This window comes from Anabrus simplex, chromosome 11 (assembly GCF_040414725.1).
Source record: "Anabrus simplex isolate iqAnaSimp1 chromosome 11, ASM4041472v1, whole genome shotgun sequence".
In the NCBI taxonomy this organism is placed as follows: Eukaryota; Metazoa; Arthropoda; class Insecta; order Orthoptera; family Tettigoniidae; genus Anabrus; species Anabrus simplex.
This window is the reverse complement of record NC_090275.1, coordinates 46,823,418-46,842,402: the sequence shown is the minus strand read 5'-3', so window position 1 is coordinate 46,842,402 and position 18,985 is coordinate 46,823,418. Positions and strand designations below refer to the sequence as shown.

At 42.1% G+C, this 18,985-nt stretch overlaps 1 protein-coding gene across 1 annotated transcript in view; it reads right to left on the bottom strand.

Moving 5' to 3' along the window:
- The window catches only part of LOC136883250 (UDP-glucosyltransferase 2), a 39,783-nt gene that overhangs the window by 3,373 nt on the left and 17,425 nt on the right, over positions 1-18,985 (bottom strand). The window contains exons 3-5 of the mRNA XM_067155461.2: positions 11,944-12,149; positions 6,530-6,702; positions 5,941-6,163 (exon numbers count right to left, since the gene is read on the bottom strand). Coding sequence (XP_067011562.2) covers positions 5,941-6,163; positions 6,530-6,702; positions 11,944-12,149 — 602 coding nt within the window. The remainder of the gene's footprint in view (positions 1-5,940; positions 6,164-6,529; positions 6,703-11,943; positions 12,150-18,985) is intronic.

Below are 18,985 nucleotides of genomic sequence, written 5' to 3'. Positions count from 1 at the left end.
TATCCAAGGATATTGGCCAGTACCTTCTGAGGAAGTTTATACGACCGATTACCTTTGAATTTTCCACTCAGTGGTTTTTCATTACCAGTTGATATCGATAGTGACGATATCTCTGTAATTTAAGTTCGCTGCTGCCAGGTATATTTTCTTTCACCGTGAATTTAAAGAACAAGTCACGAATGTTCATTTGGTTGATGAGTAAACTTTTCTTTTTCCGCGACATCGTCTTACACACATTCGAACTTTTGTGTAACGAAATCATATGCTCATATTCCGGTTAGAACTTGGGAACTAAGGATCCGATCAGAATGGTTCAGGTACTGTTTGAATGCAAATGTAGAACACGAGTGAAAATATCATATAACGCGGAGTGGGAGGGGTCTTGTTTTAAAAAGTTATGACTTTGAGGTGTCTGGTTCGGTTTGCTATTAATGAGTTGCCGGGCTGAGTGGCTCAGACGGTTGAGGCGCTGGCTTTCTCACCCCACCTTGGCAGGTTCCATCCTGGCTCAGTCCGGTCTTTGAAGGTGCTCATATGTCCGCCTCGTGTCGGTAGATTTATTGGCACGTAAAAGAACTCCTGCGGGACTAAATTCTGACACTTCGACTTCTCCGGAAACTTGTAAAAGTAGTTAGTGGGACGTAAAGCAATTATTATTATTATTTTTTTTTTTTTTGATTCGTTGTGCCCAGCTGTGGAGCGCGTTTGAACTTATTTTGCACAATGTTTCTTCTTCTTTTCTTCCCAATATCTCTTCATTTTTTCACTGTGTTCCTTTCTGCGTGTTTCTGTCCAGCCTGTATTTTTTCTTGTTGGTTTCTCTGCAAATTTATGTTTGTTTACTAAGCTTCTAAATTTCATTCTATCTTGAATGGTTTCGTCCTCGATACCCATTTCTTGTAGATCTTCATGAATTTCTGCTAACCAATTGTTGCGGATTTTCAGGGTTAGAGCTAGATTTAGAATTTTCTTTGTCAGCCTGTTGTTATCCATTCTGTGTAGGTGTCCGTAGAATTTTAGTCGTCTCTTTCTGATGGTATCTGTGATTTTTTCTGTGAATTGAAAAATTTCGTGTGGTTTCTTTTTCATCCAAATTCCATTTTCGAACTTTGGTCCTAGGATTTTTCTGAGAATTTTCCTCTCTTGTTTCTCAATGCTTTTCATTTGTGACCTGCCGCCAATGATCAGTGTTTCAGATGCATAAAGTGACTCTGGTTTGATGACTGTATTGTAGTGTCGTAATTTTGCATTTTTTGATATACATCTTTTGTTGTATCTGTTCCATGTGATTTTGTAAGCCCTTTGCAGTTTAGCAGTTCTTTCTTTGTTAGCTTCCTGATTTAACCCTGCTGGCTGAATAATTTCACCTAGATACTTGAATTTGTCTACTTGGGAAATTATTCCACAATTGGTGATTAATGGTTGATTGTCGAATCTTGATTTAGTTCCTTCCATAAACTGCGTCTTTTCAAATGAAATTTGAAGTCCGGTTTTTGCGGCTATTTCATTCAATTTTTCTATGGATTGGATTGCTTCTTGTCTGTTGTTCGAAAGGATCGCAAGGTCATCTGCGAAAGCTAAGCAGTCAAGGTGAATTTTGTCTTTAAGAAGTCTGCCAATGTTTATACCTTTAGTTTCTTTTCTCCATTCACGAATCACTTTTTCCAAAACTAAATTGAATAGTAGTGGGGATAGTCCATCTCCCTGTCGGACGCCAGTTCTGATTTCGAACGGTTCAGAAATTTCTCCCAAGAACTTAACTTTTGATGTTGTGTTGGTCAGAGTTTGTTTAATCAATTCCCTCGTTTTCCTGTCGACTTGAAATTCCTCTAGTATGTTGAACAGGGTCTGCCGATCTATGGAATCATACGCTTTTTTGAAGTCAACAAAGGTGATTACTGTTTGTTTGGTTTTGCGAATCTGTAGTATGGTTTTTAGGTTTAGGATTTGTTCTGCGCAGGATCTCCCTTTTCGGAATCCAGCCTGATAATCTCCGATCAGGTGGTCTGTTTGTTTCTCTAATCTATTAAGTAGAGCTTTAGAGAAGATTTTATATACGAGTGAGAGGAGAGAAATTCCTCTGTAGTTATTAATATCTGATTTGTCTCCTTTCTTGTGAAGTGGGTGAATCAATGCACATTTCCAATCCTCCGGAATTTCTTCAGAAAACCAAATGTCCTGTAAGATTTTTTGAATACTCTGGGCCAGTTTGTCACCACCAATTTTCAACATTTCAGCGATTATTCCATCTTCTCCTGGTGCTTTGTTGTCTTTTAAATCTCTGATTATTTGTTTGACTTCTTGTAATGTGGGGGGTTCTGAATCTGGATTAGGTGTTGGTTTTTCATAGGTGAATTGTTCCTTTGGAGATTCACAGTTTAAAAGGTCCATGAAATGGTTTGCTAGGAGTTCACAATTTCCCTTATTACTTGTTTCTAAAGTCCCATCTGTACGTTTTAAACAGAGACTAGGTGCCTGGTAATTGGATAATTCTTCTCTGAATGTTCTGTAGAAGTTCCGTGTATTGTTTTTCTTGAAATCTTCTTCTATTTCTACCAGTCTGTTTTGATCATATTTTCGTTTTTCAGATCTGATGATTTTTGAGGTTTGTTTCTGTGTTTTGAAGAATTCATCACGATTTTGATCAGTTTTATGGGAACTCCAGTTTAGCCAGGACCTAATTCTGACTTCTATGGCCTTGTCACAGGTGTCATTCCACCACCTGTGTTTGCGTTTCCTTGGGGGATTGCTGATGTTTTGTGAAGCTTTCAAGAGTGTGTCCTTGAGTTCTAGCCAGTTTGAAGGAGCATCGTTGCAGATATTCGCAAGGAAATTGTCTGAGTTCTGTCTCAGAAATTCAGGGTCGATTCTTGGGTTTCTGATTGTTTTGGTTTTCTTCCTGTTGGGTTGAAACTTTACTTTAACAAGAGATAGGTGGTGGTCGGAGTCAATAATTCCCTTTTTGACTTTAACGTTCATAATTTCTTTTTGGTTTTTCTTGGAAATAGCCACATGGTCTAGTTGAAATTCTCCTAAATGCATGTTCGGGGATCTCCATGTCATTTTCTTTTGTGGAAGTGCCAGGAAATGGGTTGACATCAATTTCAGATCGAAATTCTCGCAGAAGCCAATTAAACGTTCTCCATTTTTATTGGTTCTTTTGTGAGCAGGGTAAAGTCCTACAGTGGTCCTAAATTTCTTCTCTTTGCCAATTTGTGCATTGAAGTCCCCCAGCAGAATTTTGACATGATGTTTTGGAACTTTGGCTGTAGTTTCTTCTAGTAATTCCCAGAAGTCATCTACCTTCTGTGGGTCTTTTTGATTGTAATTGTTTGTAGGTGCATGTGCATTGATTAGTGTATAAGCTTTGTTTCCTGATTTGATTGTCATTAGCGAAATTCTTTCAGAAGGAGATGCAAAGTATAATACCGAATTTGTGATATTTTTTCTCACTGCAAAACCAGTGCCAAATTGTAATATTTTGTTAGGGAGGAGGGTAGCTGGTTTACCTTTATAAATTCTATAGTTTCCTGATTCAAAATGATTTTCGTCACTGTACCTAGTTTCTTGGAGTGCCAGAATTTGGATGTTGAGTTGGTCTAATGTGTCTGTTAAGTGCTTCAACTTTCCAATTTTGCGAAGCGTGTTGATGTTTAAAGTGCCAATAAAATGTTTTTCCTTTGGGCGAAGAGATTTGGGAAGCTCCGATACATTCCCGCATGATGTTCTCGGTCCCCCAGAATCCGATGACCGAGAAAACCTAGTATGAATACTAGGGCCTGGGGTAGTAGTATCATTAACTGACGTTGCCATCATGCTAGTAAGTTGAAGATAATGGGGAGATTGATCTTTGTCAATCTCATAGTTACAACTAAGGTATTGAGCCTCAGAGGTTGCCTCAAGATGTTTTCTGGCTGTGCCTGTTTTTGGTCCGCGAGAGGTATTTTATTTCCCTCAAGCCCTCCGGACAAGTCCGGCGAGCCCCCCGATCCGCCACCTGGGACGCGCCCGATAGGGGAACAGGCAAAACCCCCATTATTATTATTATTATTATTATTATTATTATTATTATTATTATTATTATTATTATTATTAAGTTCGTCCGACTCGTTGGCTGAATGGTCAGCGTCCTGGCCTTCGGTTCTGAGGGTCCCGGGTTCGATTCCCGGCCGGGTCGGGGATTTTAATCGCTTGTGATTAATTCTTCTGGCTCGGGGACTGGGTGTATGTGTCCGTCCCAACACTCTCCTCATCATATTCAGACAACATACTACACTACCAACCACCACAGAAACACGCAATAGCGATTACATCCCTCCATACAGGGTTGGCGTCAGGAAGGGCATCCGGCCGTAAAACAGGGCCAAATCCACATGTGCGACGCAGTTCGCACCCGCGACCCCACAGGTGTGGGAAAAAGCGGTAGAAAAAGAAGAAAGAAAGATTATTAAGTTCGAAATTAAGAGACATATAAAGGTGGCTAAGACTTCTAAAATAGAGCGCTTAACACCTTAAATTTGTATAATGTAAAATGGTCCTTATCTCTAATGAAAATATGGCAGAAGAGTGGCCCAAAAGTTGATGTTGAATTTCTTGAAACTCATCCTACCATCAGTTCTCACTATAGAATGGTCAACATAAATGCCTTTGATTATTATTCTTTTCTTCTTCTTTTTCTACAGCTTTTCCCACATCTGTGGGATCGCTGGCACAAACTGTGTCGCACATGTGGATTTGGCCCTGTTTTACGACTGGATGCCTTTCCTGACGCAAGAACTATATGGAGGGATGTAATCACTATTGCGTGTTTCTGTACAGTTTTGGGACAAACACAAATACCCAGTCTACCAGCCAGAAGAATTAATCCTCGAACGTAATTTCACTATCATTATTGACCTCTTCCCCGTGCACTTTCACATGGTGAGCAGACAACCGATCAAGCGGCTTTGCGGTATGGGTCACGTAGCTATCAACTTGCATTCGGAAGCATTGAATTCGAGCCCCACTGTTTGCAGTCCTGAAGATGGTTTTCCGTGGTTTCCCACGTTCACACCAAGCAAATGCCGAGGCTGTAACTTAATTAAGACCACGGTCACTTCCTTCCCACTCGTAGCCATTTCCTACCCCATCGTCGCCACAAGACCTACCTGTGTCTATGCGACGTAAAACAGATTGTCAAAAAAGTAAAGACAGACCGAGACAATTCTCGTCCTAATTCTTCCATCTGCTGAATTAACCCACATCATTCGCTCATTCACGTGTTTAATGGAAACTACTTTCCATAAAATGGTATTCCTGATCAACAGTCCTACCCCACACTCAGCCTTTCCCTTTTTAACACCTGTTAAGAACACTTCGTAGCCTCCTATCTCTTCCTGCTTATCGGACTTTTACACCTAACTCATCCATACTTTTGCTGTTTGTTGACTCAGCCAGTTCTACTTATTTTCTTTCTTTATTTCTTTCTGTCTTCCGCAAGCCCAATTAATATTCATAACTTCCTGTCGAATTCCATTTCTTTCGCCAAATTGTTTTCGAGGAATCAGTCAAGGAGTCCCTCGCCTGTTAAATTGAAATGAGACTCCGTTACTCCCATGCGTCCGAGACTTGCTTAAAATATTCTGAGCTCGGTCTCTCACTTAGTAGCCTACCAGTGACGGGTTAGGGACCAACGATGAATTGTATAGCCCTAATCGCCTGAGCACAAGGAGGGCCATAACTCAGAATATGTCCGAGATGCCCACTCGTAATGTATAGCAACTGGTGTTCTGACTCTCAGGTGCAGTGAACGAAACCATGAACCATCAAGATCAAATAAACAGCATTACATATTAATCTGGACTCACATGATTTTAATATGTAAAATGTGCAATACATTCGAACGGATTCGAGTGTAACATCTCGATGTAAGCGTAATGTAATATGAAGATGAATACTTACCAAGGATATCTGACTGCGGCAGCCATTTTCCCACTTTGACATTCTTTGGTTGTCCAGGTAGACTGTCTGCCTCCCATTTCCACAGTACTTTCTCCGGCAGCTCAGCAAAGGCACTTAAAATAGCTTGTCTCTTCTCTTCTTTTAACTTTTGACTCTGAATATTGGTGCCCAGACTAAAGAAAATAACTCCTTCCTTAGCGTTGTCCATATATTCTTGCAAGTCCTGGAGAAAAATAAATTAAGAGATTCGCCTTAAGTATAATCAGTAGGAAACGTGGCCTGTCATGATCATAAAAACTCCCCAACGCGCACCTTAAATCGGAAACAACGTATTGGGTCCTCCCCGTAGTATTTCTCGGATAGCACTAAGAGACATGCAATTTAATATAATCTTGCTCAGTGCGTGTACAGTAATTTACGTAGAAATCCATATAGAATATAGAATACCGTCAGGAAGCACGGGTACATTTGCTAGATAGGCTATATTATATGTTCCCGATGGCTAGTAGGCTTCAGTTAACGATTAGAAAAGGGTGTCAGGACACTTTTCATCAGATAATGTAATTTCAGAAATGAGGGATTTACTTGCCTTTGGCAGCGGTTTTGGTTCTTTGACGTGAATGCCAGCCACATTGACCACCGATGGCAGCAGAGGTCTTGGACTGTCAAAACTGGGATGTGTGTTTACCATGACTGCACTCACTTTGAGAAGTTCTTCTGACGGAACGGCAGATGAAGGTCCAAGGTATTTTCTTGAAATGGCTACAAAAATAAAATAAACTAGTTAGAACAGAATGTGCTGCGTATCATAAGTCCTTGCATTACGCGAGTATAAACCCTATTAGAAGCCGGGATGTTTAAGAAGAGTGCGCCTAAAATGACCACTTGTTTGCAAGGTGGAGTGGTGAAAAAATTTAATTCCAAAATAGCTGTATCGCGGTGGTAGCTTTGGTCTCTGTGTGTTTTTAGTGAAATTCAATGTATACATTTTACTGTTAACACCAACGAACTACTGTGATATTAATTATTCTTGCCGTTTCGTATTTTGTTTGTAAAAATTAACGCTATACATTAAAATACACATTATACCCATTTTGGATGATGACAATTTCTTATTTCATGCCGTTTCTTATTGTTTGAACAATAATAATGATAAGTGATACAAATGTTGTAGTGGACCGCAAAGTGACAGGAAGCATGAGGGGTGAAGGACTGGACAAGCACAAATTTGAGTTCAAGAAACTCTGCTAAAATTTGAGAATATTGTATTTTTTTTTCTTTTCACCACGAGATAACAAATTAACACAGCAATAATAAGGGATCAGGAGGTTCTGGCAAAAACAACAAAGCCCAAGACTCATTAATATTACAGAGAAAATCCAAGGATGGGAGCTTGATAGTTATTTTTGATTTTACACGGGAGCTCTAAAGTTTAGAGGTTACCAATAGGAAAGAGCACAACGGCTCAAAGTACTTTACACTACGTGAACGTTGAATATCAAACTTATTTAAAAAATACACAAAGTAAACTCCGACTCCCACTATCGGCAGCCCTGAAAATGGTTTTCCGTGGTTTCCCATTTTCACACCAGGCAAATGCTGGGGCTGTACCTTAATTAAGGCCACGGCCGCTTCCTTCCCACTCCTAGGCCTTTCCTGTCCCATCGTCGTCATAAGACCTATCTGTGTCGGTGCGACGTAAAGCAACTAGCAAAAAAAAAAAAAAAAAAAAAAAAAAACTCCGACTTACACACTACATAATATAAGTAAGTAGTTCAGACTGTACAATCAGACAAGGTTTGTAAAATACCATTCAAGAAACAAGCCGTACCTTCTGATACAGTTATATCATTCGAGGGCGGGTCTTAAATCCAGTAGTTCTTTCAAGGTTTTAGACCCAGGAGAAAATTTTACAAGGCAAGGGGCTCGAACCCAGGAATCCATTTAACAAAAATTACATCCTGCCCATAATAAGGCCACCGATTTACCTTATTATTTAGGGAAACAACAACAACTGTTTTCTGAAATTAGTTCGTACACTCGTTATTTATATACATGGTATCAAACGATCCCGAAAACACAGTGATAGAAATTTCATACTAGACGGCCACAAAGTTATAAAAGCGGAAGGAGTTTAAATTTACAAGGCCGAGAAACAAGATCAAGGTAGGCATAACCTAAGCACTCCAGAGAACAAATAATTTCTTTACGTAATTGAGCTTAGAGCCCTACGAAACAGAAGCTAATCCATACTAAACCGTGACTGAGTTACGGTAGAAAATTAAAGGTCGAAAGAGAGAGACAATAATTTAACGGTTAGAAAAAATCACCACATTTTTAAGTACGAGGGTACCACACCCGTGCTTCTTTATATTTTGCACGTTCCCATTAGGGAATATCCTTCAGGGCCTGCAGGCTCCCCACACGAATTTATATTTTGAAATGTAAAGCTGTACATGAATTTAGAAATGAAAAGAGACGGACGATCTAGCAGTTACATGCTAACTGAAAACCTAAAATCTTCCCGAGCTCCACATGCAAGCCGTTTATTTAAAATTATCCGTTACTGCCATACCTGATTAGTTATGCAATATCCATGCTGCTTCCGCCGCCTCCACTCCCCCTTGGGAATCATCCTTATCTCTCTTTTAGATGCTGCTCACACACGGAATCTATGCAAGACACCTTAGCTCAAAAACCTTGTTCTTAAATAGGAGTTCAACCGATGTTTCCGGAAGGATTTAGATACATCTCATTTGATTGGACAGCAGGATATTAGATAGGGACAAAATGATTGGGTAATCACTGTGTTTTGATTACATTTGATAGGAGGACGGTATTGACAACTTCAAAATGATTAAAACGATGTAAATGGTTGTAAACAGGTTGCCCAACTTCTAAACATTGACATTCTTCCAAGCTAATATAATAATATCCTTTGAAAAAACAAAGTACTTGACTAACATCCCGACAGCTCCCCAACAACTAAATACAAGGTATGGTAAGACTGAAAGAGTTAACAGCTTCAAATGTACCTGTGAGATTGTGCAGATGGTATCTAATGAAACAGAAGCTAGCTACAGTAGGCGAGATAGGATGGCCGCAGTGTTTCGCAGAAGACACGATCTGTACAAGGAAATGGCAATTTCAATGCAAGCTAAACTCAGACATTACATCACGGTGATTAAACCCGAATGTCACAATGGAAGTGAATACCGCCGAGTTACTGGAAAGGCTGGTCTGAAAGAAGCTGTGAAGTTTGAGAGGAAGATCCTCCGAAAGATAATGGGCCCAAAGATAGTGCCTGGAAAATACGGGTTGCGAGGACGAGAGGCACTTCATAAGAAAACCGAACGATTGATGGAATTCATCAAGAAGCGACGACTCAAATTTCTATGGCCATCTATTTAGAATGGATGACAAGGGTTGACTAAGAACATTTTTACCGTACACGATAGAAGACCTAACAAATGTGGTAAGTGGTTCAGGGAGGTCAGCAATGACCTGAAAAGAATTGGACTAGATCGTGAAGACATTGTTAACAGAACCAAATACCGACATCGGATCAATAACTTCAAGGGCTTTCGTGTAGAAGAACAGCAGAACAGTGTATGGACAGCAGAAAGGAGAGAGGCTGAAAATGCATCGATACTGGGTTGGGGAAAAAAAAAAAAAAAAAACTTTTAAAAATGTGTGAATATTCATTGTGTTCTCTAATGGCCGTAAACGTCTAAAAGAAAATACATTGTAATAATATAACACCAGGGAGCAGTACGAAATCGATGCTATGGACATCTAGTACCAGACGGTCAAACAACTAGAGTATCTCATAGTTCAAGGTATTTTACACAGGTACCAGCATAGACACTGAGAGGCAAATTTAAACAGACGGAGAGGCTTATCTCCCGGTATAATAATAATAATAATAATAATAATAATAATAATAATAATAATAATAATAATAGAGATCATCATCCCGCGACCGTTTGCAAGTTGTCGAAACTGTTGCATTCGAGTGCGAACGTCATGAAGGCTTTAATGTAGGTGATAGTTCATACTGATTACGTACGTTTAGTATCAAGGTGTGGGTAGTACGCAGGTCGTATTGAGCTGCAGTGCATTACTGTGTTAATGCTATTAATTTCAAAATTCATGTAGATGGTCATGGAGGTAATGACTTTGGGACTGGAAATATTAATATCAATCAGCGTACTTCTTTCCGTAATGTTGATGCTGGACACGGGCGGTATCCAATTGTCCTCAGATCTCAGTTACAAAGTTAACACGCATAAAAGAGTCAAAAGGCAAAGAACATTAACTGGTGGCAGAGAAAGAGCAAATAAACTTACTGTATATGACGAACACAAAGTGATAAACAGAAACGTTGTCCCATTTTTCTTACTGTTTGCTATTTGCGCCCGTGGCCTTAATTAAATTACAGCCGCAGAATTTGCCTTGTGCGAAAATGGGGAAACCATGGAAAACCATATTCAGGGCTGCCGACAATAGGGTTCGAACCCGCTATCTCCCGGATACAAGCTCACAGCTGCACACCCTTAACTCGTTCGGTTATTCCTATTCAATAGAGATAGGTAGTTTAAACGTAATTCCACTTAATTTGGGTTACTTAAACAACATATATGGTTATTGCTATGCACTGTTCTTCTTCTCTTCCTCTTCTTCCACTTCTACCACTTTTCCCACACACATTGGGTGGTCGCGGGTGCAAACTGCGTTGCAGATGTGGATTGGCCCTATTTTGCGGCCGGATGCCCTTCCTGACGCTAGTCCTTTCTGGGAGGTTGTAGTCTAATCACTATTGCGCGTGTTTCTGTGGTGGGAGATAGTGGGTTCGAACCCCACTGTCGGCAGCCTTGAAGATGGTTTTCCGTGGTTTCCGATTTTCACACCAGGCAAATGCTGGGGCTGTACCTTAATTAAGGCCACGGCCACTTTCTAACCACTCCTAGCCTTTTCCTGTTCCATCGTCTTCACAAGACCTATCTGTGTCGGTGCGGCGTAAAGCAACTTGCAAATATATATATATATTTTTGTAGTGGTTAGTGGTGTGGTGTATTGTATGAATATGAAGAGGAGAATGTTGGGACAGTCACAAACTACCAGTCTCCGAACCGTTGTAAACTCAACGATCGGCCGGAAATCGAACCCGAGATCCTCTTAACCGAAGACTTCAGGGTTGACAATTCATCCAAAGAATCGGACCAGGCATTCGGTATTTATTTGTCCCAACCTGTATCTAGCTACGGACGTATTGCTATGTCTCGAGTGCGATCGACGGAAAATTTGAAAGTGCAAATTCTGCCTAAAAGTATCAGCATTCATAACGTTTTGTTTTAAAAGATCCTTTAAGATAAGGAATCGTTGATGTTTCACGCATTCCACATATTGTGGGACATTTACTGTAGAAACATCCATAGAATGGAGGAGATTATTACATAGCCCGAGTTTCCGATTTCTGTCTGTTCGCTGAATCATTTACCTAATAAAGAAGAGAAATATTGTGAAAATCAACCCGGTACTTGCACACTAAGGTCCAGAATTCCACGCTTTGTGGACATTTGTTTAATATTTTGGCCGTTGGTTATACACCGTTTGGCCAATTGGTAGTGATAATCTTATTAATATTAAATAATTCATTATGAATTGACATGATGAATTGAACTTATACATTTAGAAACACCCAGTCCTCGAGCCAGGGAGATTAACCAGATGAAGGTAAAATCCCTGACCCGACCGGAAATCGAACCCGGGCCCGCCTAATCGAAGGCCATTACGCTTACCATTCAACCAAGGATATTTAGAAATATCGATGCAAAAATGTAACCATGAACTGATGTTTTATAAAAGGACGTCCTTCCATAAATACTCCATCCGTCATCCGTCAAGTTTTGATAGGTTTCACCCAGTTATACTAAGTCCTTCAGCATGTTGTACGATATGAATCCTTTTTATAAATGACTTTCTGTGTGAGATTTTCCTTACCATCAATATTTGGAAGTACTTTAGAATTCCAGAGATGATCCATCCTCAGATTAAGAATAAAGTTGTCCATCCGTTGTAAGAATGTCATATGGTCTGAGTATGGTAACATTACGTCAGGGATGTAGGAAGGATTATTTGGATTTCCAAACGGGTAGTCAACCCAATGTGTATGGCTAAATCCGTTTACTCCTATCAAAGGCGGCGACCTGGAAGAAAATCAAATAAAGTAAAACGAAAAACAGTATATTAAATCTACACAAATAAATAAAATTGAAGTGTCTGTTGGTAATGTCAAAATAACGGCATTTTACTAAGTGCATATGAATGTATATACGATATCTAGAACTAAAAACCAGTTTGTATAATTTTTGTCTGTCTGTCTGTCTGTCTGTCTGTCTGTCTGTCTGTCTGTCTGTCTGTCTGTCTGTCTGTCTGTCTGTCTGTCTGTCTGTCTGTCTGTCTGTCTGTCTGTCTGTCTGTCTGTCTGTCTGTCTGTCTGTCTGTTCCGGCTAATCTCCGAAACGGTTGAACCGATTTTGACGGGACTTTCATTGGCAGATAGCTGATGGTATAATGAGTAACTTAGGCTACTTTTAAATTTTCAAAACAGTTAGAGGGTTGGCGACGGGGGAGGGGAGGTTAAAAAAATAGTAGGCGAAATACGAATTTGTCGTACAGGGACGATACAAAGCTCATTTTAAGCCCCTTGACGCTAAGAACAAAACTTTGTAAGCCCTACGGCCACGTAAACTGTTTTAAGGTCCTAAAATCAACCGTTATGGAGATATTGGCTCCACACTACCCCTGCTCTAGGAATCCGATAAAGAAACGACCAGCCGTAACCATGCTAACACCAGCTCAAGGATTCTACAACAGCGAGATTTGCCACTCAAAATTGGTACACATATGAATTACTATCTGGAAAAATTATACTGTAAACACTTCTCGGCCTCTTGGCTAAGACCAAAGTATAGACTCACTGGAAGAGATCATGACTTGTGTAGTAGAGCTCCGCAATCTTAATTTCTTTTCGCATGTTATGTGTAGTGTTAGTGGGTATCAAGTAATAGTTGTGCATTTATTTGGTGTGGTGGTTGTGTGAACGTGTTATCTTAATTTCTTTGAGGGCATATTTTGGTTTAATTTTATTGCCCTGAGTGCCTCCACATTGGATTACTCCCCAATTGCTCCATAGATAACTTACTATGAGTGTGTTTTTATTGCTAACCTTGCCCTAACAACCACCCATTCGCTAAATTTTCTTGACCTCCATAGAATCTACTAACTAGGTTCATAACTCCACTCTTCCATTAAGGCGTTTCTAAGGCAACTGATCTTGGCCTACTGCTGGGAGCCATCTCGGTGGTCTGCGAAAATATAGTAATAAACTAAAGAAGCAGTGTCCCGTACAGCGTGTTCCCCTTCACCGCATCGAAATGTGCCTCACACCGCTTCTCCCTCCAACGACTTAATATCCCAAAGGCTGGCTGTGGCGCGGGCTCAGTACGCACGAGCGGGCTATTGCAGATGGTTGAGTCTCAACGCGCGCCGTGTTAGTGTTCGTTCGTATTGAGTAGTTATTAGTCATGCCTAAAAGAAAACCTGGCATATATTAACTAAGGGTTGCTTTACCCATGGGCAGCTATACGTCGCATGTTCACGAGCGAGGGATGCCACTAGCGTTGTTTTATCCCATGGAAATCGTACACCAAACATCGTATATAAAGAGATTTTTACAATGAGATTATTATGAAAGGGCCGATGACCTTCGATGTTAGGCCCCTTTAAACAACAAGCATCATCATTAATACGAAAAGCGAAAAAAATCAAACTATTTCAAACGTTGACAAGGAAGCTTTATAAGTCAAAATAGCCCAAGGAAATAGTACACCATACATTGCATATCAAGAAATTTTCGAATGAGATTAATACGAAAAAAAAATCAAAATACTTCAAAAGTTGACAAGGAAACTTTATAAGTCAAAAAGAAAATTCAACGATTTCGAAGTCGCGGTCACAGCTATTAAAAATAAAAGTACTGTATTTCATCCAATTTACCTATCTAAAAACAATGTGTGTTAATAAAATATAATGTTTTATTTTAATTTAAATAAATACTTCAAAACATCTAACGACTGGATTAATAAACGCGGGTGAAGCCGCGGCTACATGCTAGTAAATAATACTTTGACAAACACTAAGTCAAAGGTCAAATTCAGAGATACCGAGCTCGATAGCTGCAGGCACTTAAGTGCGGCCAGTATCCAGTATTCGGGAGATAGTGGGTTCGAACCCCACTGTCGGCAGCCCTGAATACGGTTTACCGTGGTTTCCCATTTTCACACCAGGAAAATGCTGGGGCTGTACCTGAATTAAGGCCAGGGCCGCTTCCTTCTCACTCCTAGCCCTGTCCTGTCCTATCATCGCCATAAAAGCTATCTGTGTCGGTGCGACGTAAAACAACTTGTAAAAAAAATCAGAGGGGAACTATCAAAAAGCTTTGATCTCAGAACTGATGTTAGGCAAGGGAGTGGTTTATCCCCTATTCTCTTCAACTGCATTCTAGAGAAGGTCATACTTGAAAGGACGAAAACTATCAGACAACTCGGTTTCAAGTAGGACAAGTTTAAAATGAATTGGCTGGCTTTCGCAGATGACCTCACATTCCTAACATCAAGTATGGAGAAAGCTACACACCAGCTCCCTTTCCTCAGTCAAATAGCAGGTAGACTAGGGTTGAAGATTTCCAGTAACTAAACGGAGTTCATCACCAATATAAGAGATGCACCCAACTCAATCCCATACGGGTATACGGTAATAAGGAGACTAACTCGTACAAATACCTCCGAGAACGTTACTGAGGATCTAACTATGAGCCAGGTGTACCAAACCGGAGAGAGCTTTCCATCTCTGTAACAACGTGTACAAGTCCAAATCCCTTGCCCTTCACCTCAAACTTCGGCACTATGAAACTGTACCTTCAGTACTGTTGGCCTCATAATGCTTGAACATGGTCAAAAAGGGACAACTCAGGAATCTGGAACTGAAAGAACGAAAGATCCTGAGAAAAAGCATGGGCCCCATGAAAGAGGGAGTGAAAACAGAATCAGGCATAAGAACGAGCTTTACCAACATATTGAGAGAGCATAGTATCAGCCAGGAAAAAGCGGAGACATCTTCCACGATCACATAGTCAGAATGGGCAAGAGACTGATTTCAAGAATCTTCAACACCATTTTCAGAGGGAAGGGGACAAATATTTAATGGACGAAACTGGTTCGAAGGGACCTAGAATTTTTAAAAACTGATCCCAAGGATATATTCAGTAGGGATAAATCATTCAGAACATCTGACACTCTCCTTCTGCTAAAACATTGCGTTCTGGAGCGGGAGTGAAGTGGACTCGGGAAAGGAAAGCAACTCACAGTGCAAAGATGAAAGAATACTGGGCCAAGAAGAAAGCTCACCATAGTTAGGAAGCGCGTGGTCCAGGAGGTCTCAAGGAAACAAGAAGAGAAATAAATAATTAAAAAAAGGTATGGTGCATTGGAGAATACACTGACTGAGCAAATGTTATGAGATAGCGGAGAACTGATGCGCAGGTGTGTTGTCTGCGCACCACACGCCCCCTGTGCCAGCAACAGTTGTATAGGAGACCTTGAGAGCAGTGACTGTGCATGTGACAGGTGTAACGTGGAACGTCGTCGTGAGCTGACACCGCTCGAACGTGGTATGGTGGTCGGTGCCGGACGGATGGGAAGTGCGATTTCGAAAGGGGTGCGGGAATTCGGCTTCACACGATTGACCGTGTCCAGGGTGTATCGTGAATCGTTAAATGCGGGTGTCACTGTCCACAACAGACGAACTACCGGCCGTCCAGCCACCCTCGATGACCGTAACCGGCGACATCTGAGACGGATTGTCAATAGTGACAGACGGGCAACCGTGCAACAAATCACGGCTCAATTCAACACAGGCCGTGCTAGACACGTCTCCCAGTGGACAATCCGTAGGAACATGGGTTCTATGGGGGTATGGGAGCCGGCGCCGCACACGGGTACCACTGTTAACCCAACGTCATCGGGCACAACGACGCGCATTTGTCGCCAGTCATCAGGGATGGACACTGGAACAATGGCGTAACGTGATATGGTCGGACGAATCACGATTTCAACTGCACCATGTCGATGGGAGGCACCGTGTATGGCGCAGACCACATTAAGCGATGGATCCCGCCTGCTTCGAAGGTGTGGTCCAGGGCGCTGGTGTCTCTGTTATGGTCTGGGGTGCATTTTCCTGGTATAGAATGGGCCCCCTAGTTGTTCTGGAAGAGACTTTGAATGGTACGCGGTATGTTGAGCTGCTCGGTGGCCATCTCCACCCATTTTTGGCCTTCCAGCGCCCAGACGGTTCTGCGGTGTTTCAAGATGATAACGCGCCGCCACATCGCTCCCACGTCGCCCGGGAATGGTTCCAGGAAAATGCAGCGGAGGTCCAACGACTGCCATGGCCACCCAGGAGCCCCGATATGAACCCTATCGAGCATATCTGGGATGTCCTGGAATGCAGGCTTCGTGCCATGGATCCTGCACCCACGAACAAACCAGCATTGGCGGCCGCTCTGCAAACGATTTGGTGTCAGCTTCGTCCAGAGGACTACCAGGGATTTGTCGACTCACTTCCACAGCGTCTTACTGCAGTTCGCAGGTGACTATCCCATGACATTTGCTAAATCAGTGTATTTATGTCTCTTTGCACTCTTCTCAGCATCTCCTCATTTCTCACTTTCTCTACCCATTTTTTCCCCTTCAACCTCCTCCAAATCCACATCTCAAATGCTTCCAGTCTTCTTCTTTCCTCAGGGTCCGTCTCAGCCCCGTATAAGGCAGTTCGTCATTTTCTTCATTAGGTCCCTGCCCATGCACACACACACACACACACACACACACACACACACACACACACGTTTCCAACGAGCGAGTTGGCAGTGCTGTTAGGGACGCGCAGCTCTGACCTTGCATTCGGGAGGTAGTGGGTTCGAACCCCACTGTCTCCAGCCCTGAATATAGTTTTCCGTGTTTTCTCATTTTCACACCAGTGGTGGTGAGTATTGTTTTAAGAGGCAAAAATGGAAGGGATCCGACACTTGGAAAATGAAGATATCGGTCAAAGAAATGCAAGGGCCACGACGGGCGTGAAAATGAAAGACTCCCTAGGCCTCGAGTGCTCTGATACCGTCGGGGTAGGAAAAGAACAAGAGTTGACTAAGGGAGGTCAGAGAGGATAGATGAAAATGAGGATCTTGGCATAAGTAAGTAAAAGCAATGCCAGGACTCAGCTCAAAGCCCCGTTGTCGCCAACGCACGCTCCCACTTTGACGGCCCTTATGGTCCCTTTTAGTCGCCTCTCACGACAGGCAGGGGATACCGTGGGTGTTATTCTATCGCCCCCACCTACAGGGGGATTAACTTTCACAGCAGACAAATGCCGGGGCTGTATTAAGGCCACGGCCGCTTCCTTCCCACTCCTAGCCCTTTTCTACCCCATCATCGACATAACACCTATCTGTGTTGGTACGACGTAAAGTAAACGATAGCCTAAAGTAAAATATTTCAAGTCGTAGCGAACTTCCCAGGCCTGTTTGCAGACTGGCGGACCAGTGGGCCAACCGGTTCGCTAGTGTATGGTAACAGTCAAGCCAGTTGGGTTCGAGCGTGGGATTTATTTCGTGGACCGGCTGGGCAACCCGCTCGAATGTGAATGGGCCCCTTTAGGAGCGTGGGTTGGCAACCACAGGTCCCCTAGCTGAGTCTGGATCTGGCATCGCTTCCACTTGTTCCATGTTCCTCACCTTCACCTATCTTATCCGACACTAACTTTTTTTTCCGACCCCAACGATATAAGGATTAATTGGGTAAGAGATATTTCGCTGTCACACCTTCGTGGCCCTTAGTTTTACGTTGTACTTCCTCTTAAAAAATAATAATCACCACCGCCACTTCTATATTATTTCCTATGTTAGTTGGATGTAATCGACTAAGGCTGCCTTCACACGTACCACTCACTCCGCAACTGCAAAACTGTGCTTCTTGACTGGTTCAGCTGTGGTCACAATCGAACACTCTTAACCACAAATATGTGGTTCTTTGTAGTTATTTGTTCGTATCGACGGCATCCTTAAGTACACAGTATTGAGGCGAATTTCGAAGGGGAAGCATTGCTGTTGCTTTTGTTACGTCGACGAAGACGGCGTCATCGAAATAGAGTTTATTGCAGTCGGGCTGAGTGGCTCAGACGGTTGAGGCGCTGGCCTCCTGAGCCCAACTTGGCAGGTTCGATCCTGGCTCAGTCCGGTGGTATTTGAAGGTGCTCAAATACGTCAGCCTCGTGTCGGTATATATACTGGCACGTAAAAGAACTCCTGCGGGACTAAATTCCGGCACCTCGGAGTTTCGGAAAACCGTAAAAGTAGTTAGTGGGATGTAAAGCAATTAACATTACAATTTTTTAGAGTTTATTGTATCCATCCTATTATAGAAAACAGGAGCGGAAGTCCGTTTCGTTTACTGTATCAGTCTTTGAGAATGTACGATGATAAGTTTTTAAATTATTTAATTAATAATAGTAATAATTAATAGAATGGAAATGCGTATCACCGTCTGGAAACGAAGGGAACGACTGGAGTGAGTGGTGTGCGCGAGGTTCGCAGTGCTATCACTGGCGCGTGGTTGCTAAGCGGTACGTGTGGATTGCGTTTGACCACTGCCAGCGACGTTTCTGTGGGTGATGTCGCCCACAGATTGCGGCAGTGGTTGAACTTGACTGTCGTGTGATGTACGTGTGAAGCCAAGATTGCATTTCGAAAAGAGCTTGAAACCGACCCCAGCCAACTACTGTGGTGTGGTTGCAAAGTGGTACGCCTGAAGGCAGCCAAAGCGAGTGAGACAGAAACAGACTCCATGTTCTACAATTGCGTTCTAAGTTTTGCAAGCGAGACTCGCTTGCGTCGAGACTGCCGGTACAATTTCGCTGTTACCGCCGG